This window comes from Oncorhynchus mykiss, chromosome 6 (assembly GCF_013265735.2).
Source record: "Oncorhynchus mykiss isolate Arlee chromosome 6, USDA_OmykA_1.1, whole genome shotgun sequence".
Taxonomy (NCBI): Eukaryota; Metazoa; Chordata; class Actinopteri; order Salmoniformes; family Salmonidae; genus Oncorhynchus; species Oncorhynchus mykiss.
The window spans coordinates 1,598,016-1,625,110 of NC_048570.1; the positions used below are offsets into that span (position 1 = coordinate 1,598,016).

The 27,095-nt window shown below is 42.8% G+C and overlaps 1 protein-coding gene across 1 annotated transcript; it reads right to left on the reverse strand.

Moving 5' to 3' along the window:
- Nucleotides 1–511: 511 nt before the first annotated feature.
- LOC110493526 (bone morphogenetic protein 3) lies at nt 512–22,725 on the reverse strand. Its single transcript, XM_036979190.1, has 3 exons — nt 22,012–22,725; nt 5,619–6,598; nt 512–1,384 (listed from the first exon to the last, which is right to left on the reverse strand). The coding sequence occupies exons 1-3, from the start codon at nt 22,292–22,294 to the stop codon at nt 1,193–1,195; spliced, it is 1,455 nt and encodes a 484-aa protein (XP_036835085.1). The 5' UTR covers nt 22,295–22,725; the 3' UTR covers nt 512–1,192.
- Between the last annotated feature and the right edge of the window lie 4,370 nt (nt 22,726–27,095).

The following is a 27,095-nucleotide window of genomic DNA, read 5'->3' on the forward strand; positions in this document are numbered from 1 at the left end:
GATATAAAATGCTAACCTCCCCTGTTATTGTAATGGTGAGAGGTTAGCATGTCTTGGGGGTATGATATAAAATGCTAACCTCCCCTGTTATTGTAATTGTGAGAGGTTAGCATGTCTTGGGGGTATGATATAAAATGCTAACCTCCCCTGTTATTGTAATGGTGAGAGGTTAGCATGTCTTGGGGTATGCTAACCTCCCCTGTTATTGTAATGGTGAGAGGGTTAGCATGTCTTGGGGGTATGATATAAAATGCTAACCTCCCCTGTTATTGTAATGGTGAGAGGTTAGCATGTCTTGGGGGTATGCTAATCTCCCCTGTTATTGTAATGGTGAGAGGTTAGCATGTCTTGGGGGTATGATATAAAATGCTAACCTCCCCTGTTATTGTAATGGTGAGAGGTTAGCATGTCTTGGGGGTATGCTAACCTCCCCTGTTATTGTAATGGTGAGAGGTTGGCATGTCTTGGGGGTATGATATAAAATGCTAACCTCCCCTGTTATTGTAATGGTGAGAGGTTAGCATGTCTTGGGGGTATGTGTGCATCTGTAACTTTCTCACTCATTGTGATTCATTAAGGACTACTTTAATACACATAAGTGAATTTGTCCCAATACTTTTGGTCCCCTAAGATGGGTGGACTAGGTAGAAAAAGCTCTGTACTTTCTAAACGGTTCACCCGATATGGATGAAAATACCCTCAAATGAATGTTGACAGTCTGCACTTTAACCTCATAGTCAATGTATAATTTCAAAGTGCTGGAGTACAGAGCCAAAACAGCAACAAATGTGTCATTGTCCCAATACTGTTGGAGCTCAGGAATCACAGAAGGTCTTTCATTCTGGGTGTTTTTGCCTCCCTCTTTAAGGTGCTACCTCAAACTGCATTAGGTCCTCCTTTCCAGTGGTTGGTTAATTGTATTCAAACAAGTAAAACCCCATGATGATGATGGTGGTGATAGCGATGATGATGATGAGACTAGTCAGCTGTCTATTTCCCAGGGTGCTTCAGGATTCCAGTAGGAGGAAGGTCCAGCAGTCCTTCCCTGAAAAGGTCCATCTTCATTTAGATAGTAGATTGTAATCCCTAACCTCTCTGAGAGTGCAAAAGTGGAATATCCTTGATCCTTGAGAGGTGGCTATGTTGCAGAGAGATTGTTCTATGTGTGTGTGTGTGTGTGTGGTAATTATCCCTATCTGCAGGCGCAGGAGTCCACAGTCATGTTTGGGTAGACTTTGAGCACCACGTTCTTGTCCTCGTCGAAGAAGAGGATGGAGAGGGAAGACATCTTGTCGGGGACACAGCAGGGCTCAGGGATACCAGAAACCACCCCTACCGCTCTCACAATGCTCTGGATGGTGGCGTGGTTGCTAGGCTTCAGAGACTACAGGACAGAAGAGAAGGAGGAGGTGAACCACAACATTCACCTCATGACAACAAACATGACAGTTCTATGAAGGTTAAAGACAACATTCCATCTGACCAGAGTAACACAATGTTCTATCAGACTGGAGGAACTAACACAATGTTCTAACAGACTGGAGTAACACAATGTTCTATCAGACTGGAGGAACTAACACAATGTTCTAACAGACTGGAGTAACACAATGTTCTAACAGACTGGAGTAACACAATGTTCAATCAGACTGGAGGAACTAACACAATGTTCAATCAGACTGGAGTAACACAATGTTCTATCAGACTGGAGTAACACAATGTTCTATCAGACTGGAGTAACACAATGTTCTATCAGACTGGAGGAACTAACACAATGTTCAATCAGACTGGAGTAACACAATGTTCTATCAGACTGGAGTAACACAATGTTCTATCAGACTGGAGTAACACAATGTTCAATCAGACTGGAGTAACACAATGTTCAATCAGACTGGAGTAACACAATGTTCAATCAGACTGGAGTAACACAATGTTCTATCAGACTGGAGTAACACAATGTTCTATCAGACTGGAGGAACTAACACAATGTTCAATCAGACTGGAGTAACACAATGTTCAATCAGACTGGAGTAACACAATGTTCTAACAGACTGGAGTAACACAATGTTCTATCAGACTGGAGGAACTAACACAATGTTCAATCAGACTGGAGTAACACAATGTTCTATCAGACTGGAGTAACACAATGTTCTATCAGACTGGAGGAACTAACACAATGTTCAATCAGACTGGAGTAACACAATGTTCAATCAGACTGGAGTAACACAATGTTCTAACAGACTGGAGTAACACAATGTTCTATCAGACTGGAGTAACACAATGTTCAATCAGACTGGAGTAACACAATGTTCAATCAGACTGGAGTAACACAATGTTCAATCAGACTGGAGTAACACAATGTTCTATCAGACTGGAGTAACACAATGTTCTATCAGACTGGAGGAACTAACACAATGTTCTAACAGACTGGAGTAACACAATGTTCAATCAGACTGGAGTAACACAATGTTCTAACAGACTGGAGTAACACAATGTTCTATCAGACTGGAGTAACACAATGTTCTATCAGACTGGAGGAACTAACACAATGTTCTATCAGACTGGAGTAACACAATGTTCTATCAGACTGGAGGAACTAACACAATGTTCAATCAGACTGGAGTAACACAATGTTCAATCAGACTGGAGTAACACAATGTTCTATCAGACTGGAGTAACACAATGTTCAATCAGACTGGAGTAACACAATGTTCTATCAGACTGGAGTAACACAATGTTCTATCAGACTGGAGGAACTAACACAATGTTCTATCAGACTGGAGTAACACAATGTTCAATCAGACTGGAGGAACTAACACAATGTTCTATCAGACTGGAGTAACACAATGTTCTATCAGACTGGAGTAACACAATGTTCTATCAGAGTGGAGTAACTAACCAGGCAATGTTCTATCAGACTGGAGTAACTAACCAGACAATGTTCTATCAGACTGGAGTAACACAATGTTCTATCAGACTGGAGTAACTAACCAGACAATGTTCTGTCAGACTGGAGTAACTAACCAGGCAATGTTCTATCAGACTGGAGTAACTAACCAGACAATGTTCTATCAGACTGGAGTAACACAATGTTCTATCAGACTGGAGTAACTAACCAGCCAATGTTCTATCAGACTGGAGTAACACAATGTTCTATCAGACTGGAGTAACACAATGTTCTATCAGAGTGGAGTAACTAACCAGACAATGTTCTATCAGACTGGAGTAACTAACCAGACAATGTTCTATCTGATTGGAGTAACTAACCAGACAATGTTCTATCAGACTGGAGTAATTGACCAGACAATGTTCTATCAGACTGGAGTAACTAACCAGACAATATTCTATCAGACTGGAGTAACTAACCAGACAATGTTCTATCAGACTGGAGTAACACAATATTCTATCAGACTGGAGTAACTAACCAGACAATGTTCTATCAGACTGGAGTAACTAACCAGACACTGTTCTATCAGACTGGAGTAACTACCCAGACAATGTTCTTTCAGACTGGAGTAACTAACCAGACAATGTTCTATCAGACTGGAGTAACTAACTAGATGATGTTCTATCAGACTGGAGTAACTAACCAGACGATGTTCTATCAGACTGGAGTAACACAATGTTCTATCAGACTGGAGTAACTAACCAGATGATGTTCTATCAGACTGGAGTAACTAACTAGACGATGTTCTATCAGACTGGAGTAACACAATGTTCTATCAGACTGGAGTAACTAAGCAGATGATGTTCTATAAGACTGGAGTAACTAACGAGACAATGTTCTACCAGACTGGAGTAACTAACCAGACGATGTTCTATAAGACTGGAGTAACTAACCAGACAATGTTCTATCAGAGTGGAGTAACACAATGTTCTATAAGACTGGAGTAACTAACCAGACAATGTTCTATCAGACTGGAGTAACACAATGTTCTATCAGACTGGAGTAACTAACAAGACAATGTTCTATAAGACTGGAGTAACTAACGAGACAATGTTCTACCAGACTGGAGTAACTAACCAGACGATGTTCTATAAGACTGGAGTAACTAACCAGACAATGTTCTATCAGACTGGAGTAACTAACCAGACGATGTTCTATCAGACTGGAGTAACTAACGAGACGATGTTCTATCAGACTGGAGTAACTAACGAGACAATGTTCTATCAGGCTGGAGTAACTAACCAGACAATGTTCTATCAGACTGGAGTAACTAACCAGACAATGTTCTATCTGATTGGAGTAACTAACCAGACAATGTTCTATCAGACTGGAGTAACTAACCAGACAATGTTCTATCAGACTGGAGTAACTAACGAGACGATGTTCTATCAGACTGGAGTAACTAACGAGACGATGTTCTATCAGACTGGAGTAACTAACCAGACAATGTTCTATCAGACTGGAGTAACTAACCAGACAATGTTCTATCAGACTGGAGTAACTAACCAGACAATGTTCTATCAGAGTGGAGTAACTAACCAGACAATGTTATATCAGACTGGAGTAACTAACCAGACAATGTTCTATCAGACTGGAGTAACACAATGTTCTGTCAGACTGGAGTACCTAACCAGACAATGTTATATCAGACTGGAGTAACTAACCAGACAATGTTCCATCAGACTGGAGTAACTAACCAGACGATGTCTGAAAGAGCCGGCGTGATGTCACCATTCTTGACTCAGAACATCATGTGTACACAGTTGTGTTCATTGCTATCAGCACAGACTGCTAGTCATAATACACAACATTCCACATGCCCTGTTGTTCATATCAAAAACCAATAAACTACATTACTCTCCAAATTGGGGTCACCAGAATTTCTTGACGTAAATTTGGGATCATGAGCAGAAAAATGTGGAAACCCAAGTGTTAAGATCATAATTGAGAAACAATGGTTGACAACTGCAGTTCTACATTCTGCCACACGGTGGTGCTGAAGGGCCACTGAAGTTGACAAACAGAGTCTGTGAGTAGCTGTTATATGAGCCTGCCAGGCCAGGCTCTGGAGAGCTTCAGTGTGCAGCACTTTGTTACACCTGATTCTGCTCATCAAGAACTTGGAACAAAAGCCTGCCGGAACAAAAGCCTGCTCAACCTGCAGCTCTCCAGGATGAGGGTTGGGGACCCTGTCTAACCAAGCAGCAGAACCTGCAGCTCTCCAGGATGAGGGTTGGGGAACCTGTCTAACCAAGCAGCATAACCTGCAGCTCTCCAGGATGAGGGTTGGGGACCCTGTCTAACCAAGCAGCAGAACCTGCAGCTCTCCAGGATGAGGGTTGGGGACCCTGTCTAACCAAGCAGCAGAACCTGCAGCTCTCCAGGATGAGGGTTGGGGAACCTGTCTAACCAAGCAGCATAACCTGCAGCTCTCCAGGATGAGGGTTGGGGACCCTGTCTAACCAAGCAGCAGAACCTGCAGCTCTCCAGGATGAGGGTTGGGGACCCTGTCTAACCAAGCAGCAGAACCTGCAGCTCTCCAGGATGAGGGTTGGGGACCCTGTCTAACCAAGCAGCAGAACCTGCAGCTCTCCAGGATGAGGGTTGGGGACTCTGTCTGGGAAACACATACTGGCACATTATATTATTAATTACATGAAGCATGAAGACATACCTTAGGCATGGGGAACTGGCATGACCCTGAGCAGTAGTAGGCATCAAAAGACTTGGGAGATATAATCCACTCGCTCCAGCCAATGTCTGCAAAGTCCACCTTCAGGTAGCGACGAGCACAGTTCCGTGGTTCGTTCCACTGCTTCTTACGAGACTTCTTTATCGTCTGCTCGTCAAACTGCAGCAGGGGCATCTTACCGTCGTGCCTCTGGCTCTTACCACGCGTCTTTTTCCTCGGCCGACGGACTGGCTTGTTCTCCAGCGGTTTGTAGGGGCTGGTCTCGTCCCAGCCCGTCGTCTCATACGGGTACTCCGGCCCCGGTAACTCGTTGTTCTGGAGCGGGAGGAGGACGCTAGCCGAGCGCCGGCGTCTGTGAGGAGGCGCCTGTTGTTGCGCGGCTGTGTTATTCAGAGCGTGCAGCCCCAGTCTATTGAAGCCAGAGGCGAAAGCCCCTTCTCCAGCTGTAGTCATCGTTTGATGCCTCTGTAGTGTCGACGCCACACTCTCGGGCTCAGAGATGGCCGAGTCGTTGGCGTAGACCAGGATGTAAGGAGAGCGGTCTGAGAGGAGCTTCTTCCAGGGCCTGGGTCCAGGCTGGGATGCCACGTCTATCCCGATCAGCAGCTCACGATGACGCTTGGCTTGGTTCACCACCCGGGTGACGTCCTTCCACTGCCAAGAGATGAAGTCCCTGTATAGTGTAGACACGTTGATCACAAAATGGCCCAAAGCCCTGGTGTGGTTATCCACTGAGGAAAAGCTCCACACATCCATCTGGAGGTGGCTGTGTCTCCTGAGGCCATGGCGGAATGGTGAAGGGGCTCCACAGCTCTTGGGCCTGGTGGTGCTGTTGCAGCCCGGGTGCTGGGTGCTGTTCTGGAGGTCTCCTATGTAGTAGTGGAGCGTGGCCGACAGGATGGCCTCTGACTTGGTGAGAGACGTCAGGTTGAAGACCTGGAGCTGCTTGTTGTTGATGGTGCCTGGGAGAGCAATAGGACGAGGCAGTTAGTATAGAGCCCACAAATTCAAATCACTTATACCTCTGACACCAGGTGGGTGCCATTAATGACCAGGTAGAACAGAGAACCAGCAGTAGGAGGTTAAGATTTGAACACCCCTGGAATCGAGAGTATAGGTCAGAGAGGTCCACGTGTCCATAGAACTATAAGATCTCTGCATATCGTTCAGTTTAGTTTCAAACCTGGAGCAGAACAAAAAAAAAATGTAATTAGAGGCTATTTAAGGCAGGTCTACAAACCCTATCATTCAAATGTTTCAAAGCTTCAAATGGCATTTTCTAGGGAAATCTAGCAATAATAACCAATCACTAGTCATTTGGTTCCCAGTTAACAAATGTTGGTTTGACAGAATGTTGTTGGAAAGTCTTGTTTTTAATAACTAAAAGAGAACCTGAAGGGAATGTTCTGTGTGGGTTTTCTGTAGGCTGCAGTGACGGCAGTGAACGCGGCATTGCCAACCTTATCCACCCCCCCCCCTGCATTATCAACACATTCCAGTAGAAGGCACTGTTTTCTAATATATGGGTGCTGAAACCTGACAGGTTCTACATGGCAATAGGGAGTTCTGTCATATCAGTGGTTACATCCCAGTGTGACAACTGCATAACGGCCTCTTGAACGTAAAACATTTATATTTAGGAGTTACATAGGCCACACCAGCCCAGTTTACACCAGACATTCCTTTGGAAAGTTGAATCAAGTTGAAAGAAAATACAGATGTAACACAGACAGACACAGATGACCTGTCTTATCATTGGCTACTCACCCATAAACACAGACACAGATGACCTGTCCTATCATTGGCTACTCACCCATAAACACAGATGACCTGTCCTATCATTGGCTACTCACCCATAAACACAAATGACCTGTCCTATCATTGGCTACTCACCCATGAACACAAATGACCTGTCCTATCATTGGCTACTCACCCATGAACACAAATGCCCTGTCCTATCATTGGCTACTCACCCATAAACACAAATGACCTGTCCTATCATTGGCTACTCACCCATAAACACAAATGCCCTGTCCTATCATTGGCTACTCACCCATAAACACAAATTACCTGTCCTATCATTGGCTACTCACCCATAAACACAAATGACCTGTCCTATCATTGGCTACTCACCCATAAACACAAATGGCCTGTCCTATCATTGGCTACTCACCCATAAACACAAATGACCTGTCCTATCATTGGCTACTCACCCATAAACACAAATGACATGTCCTATCATTGGCTACTCACCCATAAACACAGATGAGCTGTCCTATCATTGGCTACTCACCCATAAACACAGACACAAATGACCTGTCCTATCATTGGCTACTCACCCATAAACACATACACAAATGACCTGTCCGATCATTGGCTACTCACCCATAAACACAGATAAGCTGTCCTATCATTGGCTACTCACCCATAAACACAGACACAAATGACCTGTCCTATCATTGGTTACTCACCCATAAACACAGATGACCTGTCCTAGCATTGGCTACTCACCCATAAACACAGATGACCTGTCCTATCATTGGCTACTCACCCATAAACACAGATACAAATGACCTGTCCTATCATTGGCTACTCACCCAGAAACACAGATGACCTGTCCTATCATTGACTACTCACCCATAAACACAGACACAAATGACCTGTCCTATCATTGGCTACTCACCCATAACCAAAGACACAGATTACCTGTCCTATCATTGGCTACTCACCCATAAACACATACACAGATGACCTGTCCTATCATTGGCTACTCACCCATAAACACAGATTACCTGTCCTATCATTGGCTACTCACCCATAAACACAAATGCCCTGTCCTATCATTGGCTACTCACCCATAAACACAAATGACCTGTCCTATCATTGGCTACTCACCCATAAACACAAATGACCTGTCCTATCATTGGCTACTCACCCATAAACACAGATGACCTGTCCTATCATTGGCTACTCACCCATAAACACAAATGACCTGTCCTATCATTGGCTACTCACCCATAAACACAGACACAAATGACCTGTACTATCACTGGCTACTCACCCATAAACACAGATGAGCTGTCCTATCATTGGCTACTCACCCATAAACACATACACAAATGACCTGTCCTATCATTGTCTACTCACCCATAAACACAACTGACCTGTCCTATCATTGGCTACTCACCCATAAACACAGATGACCTGTCCTATCATTGGCTACTCACCCATAAACACAAATTACTTGTCCTATCATTGGCTACTCACCCATAAACACAAATGACCTGTACTATCACTGGCTACTCACCCATAAACACAGATGAGCTGTCCTATCATTGGCTACTCACCCATAAACACATACACAAATGACCTGTCCTATCATTGGCTACTCACCCATAAACACATACACAAATGACCTGTCCTATCATTGGCTACTCACCCATAAACAGAGACACAAATGACCTGTCCTATCATTGGCTACTCACCCATAAACACAAATGACCTGTCCTATCATTGGCTACTCACCCATAAACACAGATGACCTGTCCTATCATTGGCTACTCACCCATAAACACAAATGACCTGTCCTATCATTGGCTACTCACCCATAAACAATGACACAAATGACCTGTTGTATCATTGGCTACTGACACATAAACACAAACACAGATGACCTGTCCTATCATTGGCTACTCACCCATAAACACAAATGACCTGTACTATCACTGGCTACTCACCCATAAACACAGATGAGCTGTCCTATCATTGGCTACTCACCCATAAACACATACACAAATGACCTGTTTTATCATTGGGTATTCACCCATATCAACATACACAAATGACCTGTCCTATCATTGGCTACTCACCCATAAACACATACACAAATGACCTGTCCTATCATTGGCTACTCACCCATAAACAGAGACACAAATGACCTGTCCTATCGTTGGCTACTCACCCATAAACACAAATGACCTGTCCTATCATTGGCTACTCACCCATAAACACAGATGACCTGTCCTATCATTGGCTACTCACCCATAAACACAGATGACCTGTCCTATCATTGGCTACTCACCCATAAACACAAATGACCTGTCCTATCATTGGCTACTCACCCATAAACAATGACACAAATGACCTGTCGTATCATTGGCTACTCACCCATAAACACAAACACAGATGACCTGTCCTATCATTGGCTACTCACCCATAAACACAAATGACCTGTCCTATCATTGGCTACTCACCCATAAACACAGATACAAATTACCTGTCCTATCATTGGCTACTCACCCAGAAACACAGATGACCTGTCCTATCATTGACTACTCACCCATAAACACAGACACAAATTATCTGTCCTATCATTGGCTACTCACCCATAACCAAAGACACAGATGACCTGTCCTATCATTGGCTACTCACCCATAAACACAGACACAGATGACCTGTCCTATCATTGGCTACTCACCCATAAACACAGATGACCTGTCCTATCATTGGCTACTCACCCATAAACACAAATGACCTGTCCTATCATTGGCTATTCACCCATAAACACAAATGACCTGTCCTATCATTGGCTACTCACCCAGAAACACAGATGACCTGTCCTATCATTGGCTACTCACCCATAACCAAAGACACAGATGACCTGTCCTATCATTGGCTACTCACCCATAAACACAGACACAGATGACCTGTCCTATCATTGGCTACTCACCCATAAACACAGATGACCTGTCCTATCATTGGCTACTCACCCATAAACACAAATTACCTGTCCTATCATTGGCTACTCACCCATAAACACAAATTACCTGTCCTATCATTGGCTACTCAACCATAAACATAAATGTCCTGTCCTATCATTGGCTACTCACCCATAAACACAAACGCCCCGTCCTATCATTTGCTACTCACCCATAAACACAAATGACCTGTCCTATCATTGTCTACTCACCCATAAACACAAATGACCTGTCCTATCATTGGCTACTCACCCATGAACACAGATGACCTGTCCTATCATTGGCTACTCACCCATAAACACAAATGACTTGTCCTATCATTGGCTACTCACCCATAAACACAAATGACCTGTACTATCACTGGCTACTCACCCATAAACACAGATGAGCTGTCCTATCATTGGCTACTCACCCATAAACAGAGACACAAATGACCTGTCCTATCATTGGCTACTCACCCATAAACACAAATGACCTGTCCTATCATTGGCTACTCACCCATAAACAATGACACAAATGACCTGTTGTATCATTGGCTACTCACACATAAACACAAACACAGATGACCTGTCCTATCATTGGCTACTCACCCATAAACACAAATGACCTGTCCTATCATTGGCTACTCACCCATAAACAATGACACAAATGACCTGTTGTATCATTGGCTACTGACACATAAACACAAACACAGATGACCTGTCCTATCATTGGCTACTCACCCATAAACACAAATGACCTGTACTATCACTGGCTACTCACCCATAAACACAGATGAGCTGTCCTATCATTGGCTACTCACCCATAAACACATACACAAATGACCTGTTTTATCATTGGGTATTCACCTATATCAACATACACAAATGACCTGTCCTATCATTGGCTACTCACCCATAAACACATACACAAATGACCTGTCCTATCATTGGCTACTCACCCATAAACAGAGACACAAATGACCTGTCCTATCATTGGCTACTCACCCATAAACACAAATGACCTGTCCTATCATTGGCTACTCACCCATAAACACAGATGACCTGTCCTATAATTGGCTACTCACCCATAAACACAGATGACCTGTCCTATCATTGGCTACTCACCCATAAACACAAATGACCTGTCCTATCATTGGCTACTCACCCATAAACAATGACACAAATTACCTGTCGTATCATTGGCTACTCACCCATAAACACAAACACAGATGACCTGTCCTATCATTGGCTACTCACCCATAAACACAAATGACCTGTCCTATCATTGGCTACTCACCCATAAACACAGATACAAATTACCTGTCCTATCATTGGCTACTCACCCAGAAACACAGATGACCTGTCCTATCATTGACTACTCACCCATAAACACAGACACAAATTATCTGTCCTATCATTGGCTACTCACCCATAACCAAAGACACAGATGACCTGTCCTATCATTGGCTACTCACCCATAAACACAGACACAGATGACCTGTCCTATCATTGGCTACTCACCCATAAACACAGATGACCTGTCCTATCATTGGCTACTCACCCATAAACACAAATGACCTGTCCTATCATTGGCTATTCACCCATAAACACAAATGACCTGTCCTATCATTGGCTACTCACCCAGAAACACAGATGACCTGTCCTATCATTGGCTACTCACCCATAACCAAAGACACAGATGACCTGTCCTATCATTGGCTACTCACCCATAAACACAAATTACCTGTCCTATCATTGGCTACTCACCCATAAACACAAATTACCTGTCCTATCATTGGCTACTCAACCATAAACATAAATGTCCTGTCCTATCATTGGCTACTCACCCATAAACACAAACGCCCCGTCCTATCATTTGCTACTCACCCATAAACACAAATGACCTGTCCTATCATTGTCTACTCACCCCTAAACACAAATGACCTGTCCTATCATTGGCTACTCACCCATGAACACAGATGACCTGTCCTATCATTGGCTACTCACCCATAAACACAAATGACTTGTCCTATCATTGGCTACTCACCCATAAACACAAATGACCTGTACTATCACTGGCTACTCACCCATAAACACAGATGAGCTGTCCTATCATTGGCTACTCACCCATAAACAGAGACACAAATGACCTGTCCTATCATTGGCTACTCACCCATAAACACAAATGACCTGTCCTATCATTGGCTACTCACCCATAAACAATGACACAAATGACCTGTTGTATCATTGGCTACTCACACATAAACACAAACACAGATGACCTGTCCTATCATTGGCTACTCACCCATAAACACAAATGACCTGTCCTATCATTGGCTACTCACCCATAAACACAGATACAAATGACCTGTCCTATCATTGGCTACTCACCCAGAAACACAGATGACCTGTCCTATCATTGACTACTCACCCATAAACACAGACACAAATGACCTGTCCTATCATTGGCTACTCACCCATAACCAAAGACACAGATGACCTGTCCTATCATTGGCTACTCACCCATAAACACAGATGACCTGTCCTATCATTGGCTACTCACCCATAAACACAAATGACCTGTCCTATCATTGGCTACTCACCCATAACCAAAGACACAAATGACCTGTCCTATCATTGGCTACTCACCCATAACCAAAGACACAGATGACCTGTCCTATCATTGGCTACTCACCCATAAACACAGATGACCGGTCCTATCATTGGCTACTCACCCATAAACACAAATGACCTGTCCTATCATTGGCTACTCACCCATAAACACAAATGACCTGTCCTATCATTGGCTACTCAACCATAAACACAAATGACCTGTCCTATCATTGGCTACTCACCCATAAACACAAACGCCCCGTCCTATCATTGGCTACTCACCCATAAACACAAATGACCTGTCCTATCATTGGCTACTCACCCATAAACACAAACGCCCCGTCCTATCATTGGCTACTCACCCATAAACACAGATGACCTGTCCTATCATTGACTACTCACCCATAAACACAGACACAAATGACCTGTCCTATCATTGGCTACTCACCCATAACCAAAGACACAGATGACCTGTCCTATCATTGGCTACTCACCCATAAACACAGATGACCTGTCCTATCATTGGCTACTCACCCATAAACACAAATGACCTGTCCTATCATTGGCTACTCACCCATAAACACAAATGACCTGTCCTATCATTGGCTACTCACCCATAAACACAAATGACCTGTCCTATCATTGGCTACTCACCCATAAACACAAACACCCCGTCCTATCATTGGCTACTCACCCATAAACACAAATGACCTGTCCTATCATTGGCTACTCACCCATAAACACAAATGACCTGTCCTATCATTGGCTACTCACCCATAAACACAGATGAGCTGTCCTATCATTGGCTACTCACCCATAAACAGAGACACAAATGACCTGTCCTATCATTGGCTACTCACCCAGAAACACAGATGACCTGTCCTATCATTGACTACTCACCCATAAACACAGACACAGATGACCTGTCCTATCATTGGCTACTCACCCATAAACACAGATGACCTGTCCTATCATTGGCTACTCACCCATAAACACAAATGACCTGTCCTATCATTGGCTACTCACCCATAAACACAAATGACCTGTCCTATCATTGGCTACTCACCCATAAACACAAATGACCTGTCCTATCATTGGCTACTCACCCATAAACACAAACACCCCGTCCTATCATTGGCTACTCACCCATAAACACAAATGACCTGTCCTATCATTGGCTACTCACCCATAAACACAAATGACCTGTCCTATCATTGGCTACTCACCCATAAACACAGATGAGCTGTCCTATCATTGGCTACTCACCCATAAACAGAGACACAAATGACCTGGTCTATCATTGGGTACTCACCCATAAACACATACACAAATGACCTGTCCTATCATTGGCTACTCACCCATAGACACATACACAAATTACCTGTCCTATCATTGGCTACTCACCCATAGACACAGATGACCTGTCCTATCATTGGCTACTCACCCATAAACACAGATGACCTGTCCTATCATTGGCTACCCACCCATAAACACAAATGACCTGTCCTATCATTGGCTACTCACCCATAAACAATGACACAAATGACCTGTCGTATCATTGGCTACTCACCCATAAACACAAACACAGATGACCTGTCCTATCATTGGCTACTCACCCATAAACACAAATGACCTATCCTATCATTGGCTACTCACCCATAAACACAAATGACCTGTCCTATCATTGGCTACTCACCCATAAACACAAATGACCTGTCCTATCATTGGCTACTCACCCATAAACACAAACGCCCGTCCTATCATTGGCTACTCACCCATAAACACAAATGACCTGTCCTATCATTGGCTACTCACCCATAAACACAAACGCCCCGTCCTATCATTGGCTACTCACCCATAAACACAGATGACCTGTCCTATCATTGACTACTCACCCATAAACACAGACACAAATGACCTGTCCTATCATTGGCTACTCACCCATAACCAAAGACACAGATGACCTGTCCTATCATTGGCTACTCACCCATAAACACAGATGACCTGTCCTATCATTGGCTACTCACCCATAAACACAAATGACCTGTCCTATCATTGGCTACTCACCCATAAACACAAATGACCTGTCCTATCATTGGCTACTCACCCATAAACACAAATGACCTGTCCTATCATTGGCTACTCACCCATAAACACAAACACCCCGTCCTATCATTGGCTACTCACCCATAAACACAAATGACCTGTCCTATCATTGGCTACTCACCCATAAACACAAATGACCTGTCCTATCATTGGCTACTCACCCATAAACACAGATGAGCTGTCCTATCATTGGCTACTCACCCATAAACAGAGACACAAATGACCTGTCCTATCATTGGCTACTCACCCAGAAACACAGATGACCTGTCCTATCATTGACTACTCACCCATAAACACAGACACAGATGACCTGTCCTATCATTGGCTACTCACCCATAAACACAGATGACCTGTCCTATCATTGGCTACTCACCCATAAACACAAATGACCTGTCCTATCATTGGCTACTCACCCATAAACACAAATGACCTGTCCTATCATTGGCTACTCACCCATAAACACAAATGACCTGTCCTATCATTGGCTACTCACCCATAAACACAAACGCCCCGTCCTATCATTGGCTACTCACCCATAAACACAAATGACCTGTCCTATCATTGGCTACTCACCCATAAACACAAATGACCTGTCCTATCATTGGCTACTCACCCATAAACACAGATGAGCTGTCCTATCATTGGCTACTCACCCATAAACAGAGACACAAATGACCTGGTCTATCATTGGGTACTCACCCATAAACACATACACAAATGACCTGTCCTATCATTGGCTACTCACCCATAGACACATACACAAATTACCTGTCCTATCATTGGCTACTCACCCATAGACACAGATGACCTGTCCTATCATTGGCTACTCACCCATAAACACAGATGACCTGTCCTATCATTGGCTACCCACCCATAAACACAAATGACCTGTCCTATCATTGGCTACTCACCCATAAACAATGACACAAATGACCTGTCGTATCATTGGCTACTCACCCATAAACACAAACACAGATGACCTGTCCTATCATTGGCTACTCACCCATAAACACAAATGACCTATCCTATCATTGGCTACTCACCCATAAACACAAATGACCTGTCCTATCATTGGCTACTCACCCATAAACACAAATGACCTGTCCTATCATTGGCTACTCACCCATAAACACAAACGCCCGTCCTATCATTGGCTACTCACCCATAAACACAAATGACCTGTCCTATCATTGGCTACTCACCCATAAACACAAATGACATGTCCTATCATTGGCTACTCACCCATATACACAGACACAAATGACCTGTCCTATCATTGGCTACTCACCCATAAACACAGACACAAATGACCTGTTGTATCATTGGCTACTCACCCATAAACACAGACACAAATGACCTGTCCTATCATTGGCTACTCACCCATAAACACAGACACAAATGATCTGTCCTATCATTGGCTACTCACCCATAAACACAGACACAAATGACCTGTCCTATCATTGGCTACTCACCCATAAACACAGACACAAATGACCTGTCGTATCATTGGCTACTCACCCATAAACACAGACACAAATGACCTGTCCTATCATTGGCTACTCACCCATAAACACAGACACAAAAATGTATAACAGGCTTGAAGGCTACTGTTAGTCCAAACCATTTCCCTAGGGTTAGGGTTAGGGTTCGTTCTAAACAACAGGTGAAACAGCCGTTCATTTCCCTAGGCTACTAAACAACAGGTGAAACAGCCGTTCATTTCCCTAGGTTACTAAAGAACAGGTGAAACAGCCGTTCATTTTCCAAGGCTACTAAACAACCTGAGAAACAGCAGGTCATTTCTCTAGGCTACTAAACAACAGGTGAAACAGCCGTTCATTTCCCTAGGCTACTAAACAACAAGTGAAACAGCCGTTCATTTCCCTAGGCTACTAAACAACAGGTGAAACAGCCGTTCATTTTCCAAGGCTACTAAACAACCTGAGAAACAGCTGTTCATTTCCCTAGGCTACTAAACAACAGGTGAAACAGCCGTTCATTTCCCTAGGTTACTAAACAACAGGTGAAACAGCCGTTCATTTCCCTAGGCTACTAAACAACAGGTGAAACAGCCGTTCATTTCCCTAGGTTACTAAACAACAGGTGAAACAGCCGTTCATTTCCCTAGGCTACTAAACAACAGGTGAAACAGCCGTTCATTTCCCTAGGCTACTAAACAACAGGTGAAACAGCCGTTCATTTCCCTAGGCTACTAAACAACAGGCGAAACAGCCGTTCATTTCCCTAGGCTACTAAACAACCTGAGAAACAGCAGGTCATTTCTCTAGGCTACTAAAGAACAGGTGAAGCAGCCGTTCCGTTTGGGTAATGGGCTCAGTGGTTGGGCTTTGGATCAACAGGTGCTTTATAGTCCCAACTATACAAACACCTTCCTAATATCGAGTTGCATAACAGCATCAATCCGTCAGGGCGGGGACTCTACAAGGTCTCTAAATCGTTTCACAGAGATGCTGACCCATGTTGACTCCAATGCTTCCCACAGTTGTATCAAGTTGGCGGGACAAGTTGTCTTTTGGGTGGTGGACCATTCTTGATACACAAGGTTAACTGTTCAGCATGACAATCCCAGCAGCGTTGCAGTTCTTGACACACTCAAACCGGTGCACCTGGCACCTACTACCATACCCCGTTCAAATGCACTTCAATATTTTGTCTTGCCCATTCACCCTCTGAATGGCACAAACACACAATCCATGTCTCAATTGTCTCAAGAATTAAAAATCCTTCTTTAACCTGTCTCCTCCCCTTCATCTACACTGATTGAAGTGAATTTCACAAGTGACATCAATAAGGGGTCATAACTTTCACCTGGATTCACACAAAACCCACACACATTCACATACACTATATACACACATTCACACAAAACCCACACACATTCACATACACTATATACACACATTCACACAAAACCCACACACATTCACATACACTATATACACACATTCACACAAAACCCACACACATTCACACACACTATATACACACATTCACACAAAACCCACACACATTCACATACACTATATACACACATTCACACAAAACCCACACACATTCACACACACTATATACACACATTCACACACACTATATACACACATTCACATACACTATATACACACATTCACACAAAACCCACACACATTCACATACACTATATACACACATTCACACAAAACCCACACACATTCACACACACTATATACACACATTCACACAAAACCCACACACATTCACATACACTATATACACACATTCACACAAAACCCACACACATTCACATACACTATATACACACATTCACACAAAACCCACACACATTCACACACACTATATACACACATTCACACAAAACCCACACACATTCACATACACTATATACACACATTCACACAAAACCCACACACATTCACACAAAACCCACACACATTCACATACACTATATACACACATTCACACAAAACCCACACACATTCACACACACTATATACACACATTCACACAAAACCCACACACATTCACATACACTATATACACACATTCACACAAAACCCACACACATTCACACAAATCCCACACACATTCACACAAAACTCACACACACATTCACATACACTATATACACACATTCACACAAAACCCACACACATTCACATACACTATATACACACATTCACACAAAACCCACACACATTCACATACACTATATACACACATTCACACAAAACCCACACACATTCACACACACTATATACACACATTCACATACACTAGACACGCACAAACACACATTCACACTAATAATTTGCTGTTGTTACTCTGTTCTTTATTTTACTCTTATTATTATCTATCCTGATGCCTAGTCACTTTACCCTGCCTTCATGTACATATCTACCTCAAATACATTATTATTATCTATCCTGATGTCTAGTCACTTTACCCTGCCTTCATGTACATATCTACCTCAAATACATTATTATCTATCCTGTCTAGTCACTTTACCCTGCCTTCATGTACATATCTACCTCAAATACATTATTATCTATCCTGATGCCTAGTCACTTTACCATGCCTTCATGTACATATCTACCTCAAATACCTTATTATTATCTATCCTGATGCCTAGTCACTTTACCCTGCCTTCATGTACATATCTACCTCAAATACATTATTATCTATCCTGTCTAGTCACTTTACCCTGCCTTCATGTACATATCTACCTCAAATACCTTATTATTATCTATCCTGATGTCTAGTCACTTTACCCTGCCTTCATGTACATATCTACCTCAAATACCTTATTATTATCTATCCTGATGTCTAGTCACTTTACCCTGCCTTCATGTACATATCTACCTCAAATACCTTATTATTATCTATCCTGTCTAGTCACTTTACCCTGCCTTCATGTACATATCTACCTCAAATACCTTATTATTATCTATCCTGATGTCTAGTCACTTTACCCTGCCTTCATGTACATATCTACCTCAAATACATTATTATCTATCCTGATGCCTAGTCACTTTACCCTGCCTTCATGTACATATCTACCTCAAATACCTTATTATTATCTATCCTGATGCCTAGTCACTTTACCCTGCCTTCATGTACATATCTACCTCAAATACCTTATTATTATCTATCCTGTCTAGTCACTTTACCCTGCCTTCATGTACATATCTACCTCAAATACCTTATTATTATCTATCCTGTCTAGTCACTTTACCCTGCCTTCATGTACATATCTACCTCAAATACCTTATTATTATCTATCCTGATGTCTAGTCACTTTACCCTGCCTTCATGTACATATCTACCTCAAATACCTCATTATTATCTATCCTGTCTAGTCACTTTACCCTGCCTTCATGTACATATCTACCTCAAATACCTTATTATTATCTATCCTGATGTCTAGTCACTTTACCCTGCCTTCATGTACATATCTACCTCAAATACCTTATTATTATATATCCTGTCTAGTCACTTTACCCTGCCTTCATGTACATATCTACCTCAAATACCTTATTATTATCTATCCTGATGTCTAGTCACTTTACCCTGCCTTCATGTACATATCTACCTCAAATACATTATTATCTATCCTGATGCCTAGTCACTTTACCCTGCCTTCATGTACATATCTACCTCAAATACCTTATTATTATCTATCCTGATGTCTAGTCACTTTACCCTGCCTTCATGTACATGTCTACCTCAAATACATTATTATTATCTATCCTGTCTAGTCACTTTACCCTGCCTTTATGTACATATCTACCTCAAATACCTTATTATCTATCCTGTCTAGTCACTTTACCCTGCCTTCATGTACATATCTACCTCAAATACATTATTATATATCCTGATGTCTAGTCACTTTACCCTGCCTTTATGTACATATCTACCTCAAATACCTTATTATTATCTATCCTGATGTCTAGTCACTTTACCCTGCCTTCATGTACATATCTACCTCTAATACCTTACGATTATCTATCCTGATGTCTAGTCACTTTACCCTGCCTTCATGTACATATCTACCTCAAATACATTATTATATATCCTGATGTCTAGTCACTTTACCCTGCCTTTATGTACATATCTACCTCAAATACCTTATTATCTATCCTGTCTAGTCACTTTACCCTGCCTTCATGTACATGTCTACCTCAAATACATTATTATTATATATCCTGTCTAGTCACTTTACCCTGCCTTCATGTACATATCTACCTCAAATACCTTATTATCTATCCTGATGCCTAGTCTCTTTACCCTGCCGTCATAGACATATCTACCTCAAATACCTTATTATCTATCCTGATGCCTAGTCTCTTTACCCTGCCTTCATGTACATATCTACCTCAAATACATTATTATCTATCCTGTCTAGTCACTTTACCCTGCCTTCATATACATATCTACCTCAAATACCTTATTATCTATCCTGATGCCTAGTCTCTTTACCCTGCCTTCATATACATATCTACCTCAAATACCTTATTATCTATCCTGATGCCTAGTCTCTTTACCCTGCCTTCATGTACATATCTACCTCAAATACATTATTATATATCCTGTCTAGTCACTTTACCCTGCCTTCATGTACATATCTACCTTAAATACATTACTATTATCTATCCTGATGTCTAGTCACTTTACCTTCATGTACATATCTACCTCAAATACCTTATTATCTATCCTGATGCCTAGTCTCTTTACCCTGCCTTCATGTACATATCTACCTCAAATACATTATTATATATCCTGTCTAGTCACTTTACCCTGCCTTCATGTACATATCTACCTTAAATACATTACTATTATCTATCCTGATGTCTAGTCACTTTACCTTCATGTACATATCTACCTCAAATACCTTATTATTATCTATCCTGATGCCTAGTCACTTTACCCTGCCTTCATGTACATATCTACCTCATTGATCTGGTACTGGTACTCCCTGTATAGTTCCATCCCACAGGGCACAGACATCAATCAATTCAATGTCTAGTTTTGTTTTACATTTGGTTGAGTTGTAAACGAACTTGAAATCAGCAAACAATTTAACTCTTGGATCTACGTTAAAAAATATGAAATGCGCTAATGTTGATTACTTTTTGCAAATTCAATTAGTTCTCCATGTTAGTTCAACGTCATCACATATATATTGGGGGGGGTTGAAAAGACGTTGGAAACAACGTTGATTCAACCAATTTGGCTCACATGTTGGATTATTGTGTATTTTATTCCTCTTGTGCTCATATATTTTTTTAAATTACATTCATGTAACTCTACATAGTTGTGAAAGGCTTCTAAGCAAGAATATCATTGTTAAGTCTACATTCGTTAAATTCGGCACGAGACAAATACATATTTAATTAGATTTACCCCAATGCGCTTTAAAGCTGCGGACAGTATTCCCATTCTTGAAAGGAAATCCTGCACGGTTGTATTTGTCGTAAAGCATCTGCATGTGTTCCGTCATAGTATCCTGTAAAAGCAGGTCTTGCTCATTCTTCTCTGAGCGGTCTTTGTCCCCCAGGGGGGCACCTGAGTGCCCAGATTCACCTTTTCTTTTCAAACCAGTGAAATGATCTTTCAACATCGCGCAATATCCACCGAATAGATAGCTCCATCCGAGCAGCAGCAGTAACTGCGGACAGAGAGCCATGTTCCCAGTGAGAATAGTGAATAGTGACGTTCAGTCAGAATAACTTGCTGGTCTTAGTATCCCACTCAGAGCGCGTGTCCCAGGTCTTCTTAAGAGTGAAAATAGGTGGCATCACCTTAAGATTCGACCAGTGTTCATTTGTTTAAAAATCACCTGAAAAGCTCGACACTCACTAAAAGAAACAAAGAAGAGGTAACAAAACGGACAGTGCGCTGTGCTCCTGCAGCGCGCTCCACTCTGTCTGCCGTGCAGTTGAAAAGTTATATCAAAGATGATCTCTCCCTCTCTCTCGGTTGAGTGAATAAGGACTCCCTCTTCCCAGTTCGAAGTAATAGCTAATAGTGTTGAAGAGGGCAGCAGCTCTTGGTTTTGTTCAGATCTGGGCAGATCTCTCCATCGACAGCCAATCATCCCTGTTCTGAGCTTTCATTGAAGGTGAAGGATGTTGTGCTTGGTAATATATATGGCTACTGGGACCAGCTGGGTATTACTACTGGGTCCAGCTGGGTATTACTACTGGGACCAGCTGGGTATTCCTACTGGGACCAGCTGGGTATTACTACTGGGACCAGCTGGGTATTACTACAGGGACCAGCTGGGTATTACTACAGGGACCAGCTGGGTATTACTACAGGGACCAGCTGGGTATTACTACTGGGACCAGCTGGGTATTACTAGAGGGACCAGCTGGGTATTACTACTGGGACCAGCTGGGTATTACTACTGGGACCAGCTGGGTATTACTAGAGGGACCAGCTGGGTATTACTACAGGGACCAACTGGGTATTACTACTGGGACCAGCGGGGTATTACTACTGGGACCAGCTGGGTATTACTACTGGGACCAGCTGGGCATTACTACTGGGACCACCTGGGTATTACTACTGGGACCAGCTGGGTATTACTACTGGGACCAGCTGGGCATTACTACTGGGACCAGCTGGGTATTACTACTGGGACCAGCTGGGCATTACTACTGGGACCAGCTGGGTATTACTACTGGGACCAGCTGGGCATTACTACTGGGACCAGCTGGGTATTACTACAGGGACAAGCTGGGCATTTCTACTGGGACCAGCTGGGTTTACAACTGGGACCAGCTGGGTATTACTACTGGGACCAGCTGGGTATTACTACAGGGACCAGCTGGGTATTACTACAGGGACCAGCTGGGTATTACTACAGGGACCAGCTGGGTATTACTACTGGGACCAGCTGGGTATTACTACTGGGACCAGCTGGGTATTACTACAGGGACCAGCTGAGTATTACTACAGGGACCAGCTGGGTATTACTACTGGGACCAGCTGGGTATTACTACAGGGACCAGCTGGGTATTACTACAGGGACCAGCTGGGTATTACTACTGGGACCAGCTGGGTATTACTACTGGGACCAGCTGGGTATTACTACAGGGACCAGCTGGGTATTACTACAGGGACCAGCTGGGTATTACTACAGGGGCCAGCTGGGTATTACTACTGGGACCAGCTGGGTATTACTACAGGGACCAGCTGGGTATTACTACAGGGACCAGCTGGGTATTACCACAGGGACCAGCTGGGTATTACTACAGGGACCAGCTGGGTATTACTACTGGGACCAGCTGGGTATTACTACTGGGACCAGCTGGGTATTACTACAGGGACCAGCTGGGTATTACTACAGGGACCAGCTGGGTATTACTACAGGGACCAGCTGGGTATTACTACTGGGACCAGCTGGGTATTACTACTGGGACCAGCTGGGTATTACTACAGGGACCAGCTGGGTATTACTACAGGGACCAGCTGGGTATTACTACTGGGACCAGCTGGGTATTACTACTGGGACCAGCTGGGTATTACTACAGGGACCAGCTGGGTATTACTACAGGGACCAGCTGGGTATTACTACTGGGACCAGCTGGGTATTACTACAGGGACCAGCTGGGTATTACTACTGGGACCAGCGGGGTATTACTACTGGGACCAGCTGGGTATTACTACAGGGACCAGCTGGGTTTTACTACAGGGACCAGCTGAGTATTACTACAGGGACCAGCTGGCTATTACTACTGGGACCAGCTGGGTATTACTACTGGGACCAGCTGGGTATTACTACAGGGACCAGCTGGGTATTACTACAGGGACCAGCTGGGTATTACTACAGGGACCACCTAAGTTATTGTGGTGTTGAAAACCAGATGCTCGTCACGTCTCCAACCAACAGCCCCTGGTAGTTGTGATACAGAGTGAGTCATCGTGTCATCTCAACTGTCAACGTGTGAAACCTACTTCTGCAACGCGCTGTATGTCTGGGCCGCGCGGTGCTGAATGAAATGGCTTATTGTTGGGTATTAAAGGCTTTCTCCCCTATTTAGGCCAGTTCAATAGAGCTAAGCCTGTATATCCTGTATATATCACGGTGCGATCCGGATGCTGCAGCTCGTCCCTACACCCCAGATCCATGTACGGGTATTAGATAGGGCTTCCCACCCTGCCCCTCTACCCATCCTCCTGTGAAGTCACTGCGGTCTTGTTCTGGGTCACTCGGGAGGAAATGATTATTTCCCCATCCGTCCGTCCCGTCCCATGATGGACATCTCTCTCTCTGTTAGGATACATATGATCTCCATTCCAGACTAGAGAAATTCCACGTAATATTGTAATGGACCTATAACCCAGTACTGATATGTGTTATTGTCATGGACCTATAACCCAGTATTGATATGTGTTATTGTCATGGACCTATAACCCAGTATTGATATGTGTTATTGTCATGGACCTATAACCCAGTATTGATATGTGTTATTGTCATGGACCTATAACCCAGTATTGATACGTGTTATTGTAATGGACCTATAGCCCAGTATTGATATGTGTTATTGTCATGGACCTATAACCCAGTATTGATACGTGTTATTGTCATGGACCTATAACCCAGTATTGATATGTGTTATTGTCATGGACCTATAACCCAGTATTGATACGTGTTATTGTCATGGACCTATAGCCCAGTATTGATACGTGTTATTGTCATGGACCTATAGCCCAGTATTGATATGTGTTATTGTCATGGACCTATAACCCAGTATTGATACGTGTTATTGTCATGGACCTATAACCCAGTATTGATACGTGTTATTGTCATGGACCTATAACCCAGTATTGATACGTGTTATTGTCATGGACCTATAACCCAGTATTGATATGTGTTATTGTCATGGACCTATAACCCAGTATTGATACGTAATATTGTCATGGACCTATAACCCAGTATTGATACGTGTTATTGTCATGGACCTATAACCCAGTATTGATACTTGTTATTGTAATGGACCTATAGCCCAGTATTGATACTTGTTATTGTAATGGACCTATAGCCCAGTATTGATACTTGTTATTGTCATGGACCTATAGCCCAGTATTGATACGTAATATTGTCATGGACCTACAGTGCCTTGCGAAAGTATTCGGCCCCCTTGAACTTTGCGACCTTTTGCCACATTTCAGGCTTCAAACGTAAAGATATAAAACTGTATTTTTTTGTGAAGAATCAACAACAAGTGGGACACAATCATGAAGTGGAACGACATTTATTGGATATTTCAAACTGTTTTAACAAATCAAAAACTGAAAAATTGGGCGTGCAAAATTATTCAGCCCCCTTAAGTTAATACTTTGTAGCGCCACCTTTTGCTGCGATTACAGCTGTAAGTCGCTTGGGGTATGTCTCTATCAGTTTTGCACATCGAGAGACTGAAATTTTTTCCCATTCCTCCTTGCAAAACAGCTCGAGCTCAGTGAGGTTGGATGGAGAGCATTTGTGAACAGCAGTTTTCAGTTCTTTCCACAGATTCTCGATTGGATTCAGGTCTGGACTTTGACTTGGCCATTATAACACCTGGATATGTTTATTTTTGAACCATTCCATTGTAGATTTTGCTTTATGTTTTGGATCATTGTCTTGTTGGAAGACAAATCTCCGTCCCAGTCTCAGGTCTTTTGCAGACTCCATCAGGTTTTCTTCCAGAATGGTCCCGTATTTGGCTCCATCCATCTTCCCATCAATTTTAACCATCTTCCCTGTCCCTGCTGAAGAAAAGCAGGCCCAAACCATGATGCTGCCACCACCATGTTTGACAGTGGGGATGGTGTGTTCAGTGTGATGAGCTGTGTTGCTTTTACACCAAACATAACGTTTTGCATTGTTGCCAAAAAGTTCAATTTTGGTTTCATCTGACCAGAGCACCTTCTTCCACATGTTTGGTGTGTCTCCCAGGTGGCTTGTGGCAAACTTTAAACAACACTTTTTATGGATATCTTTAAGAAATGGCTTTCTTCTTGTCACTCTTCCATAAAGGCCAGATTTGTGCAATATACGACTGATTGTTGTCCTATGGACAGAGTCTCCCACCTCAGCTGTAGATCTCTGCAGTTCATCCAGAGTGATCAAGAGTGAGTGATCAAAATCCAGTGATTTTTCCACATTGAGTCAACGTCATCACATAGATTTTGGGGGGTTGAAATGACGTATAAACAACGTGACTAAAATTAATAAAAATAAAATAAACTGTTCTATGACACAAAGGTAAATGATATAAAGAATGATGGTAAAAAGTTTTGGAGCACCTTAAATTCAATTTTGGGCAAAAAGGCAAACTCAGCTCCATCATTCATTGAATCAGATGTCTCATTCATCACAAAACCCACTGATATTGCCAACTATTTTAATATTTTTTTTATTGGCAAGATTAGCAAACTTAGGGATGACATGCCAGCAACAAACGCTGACACTACACATCCAAGTATAACTGATC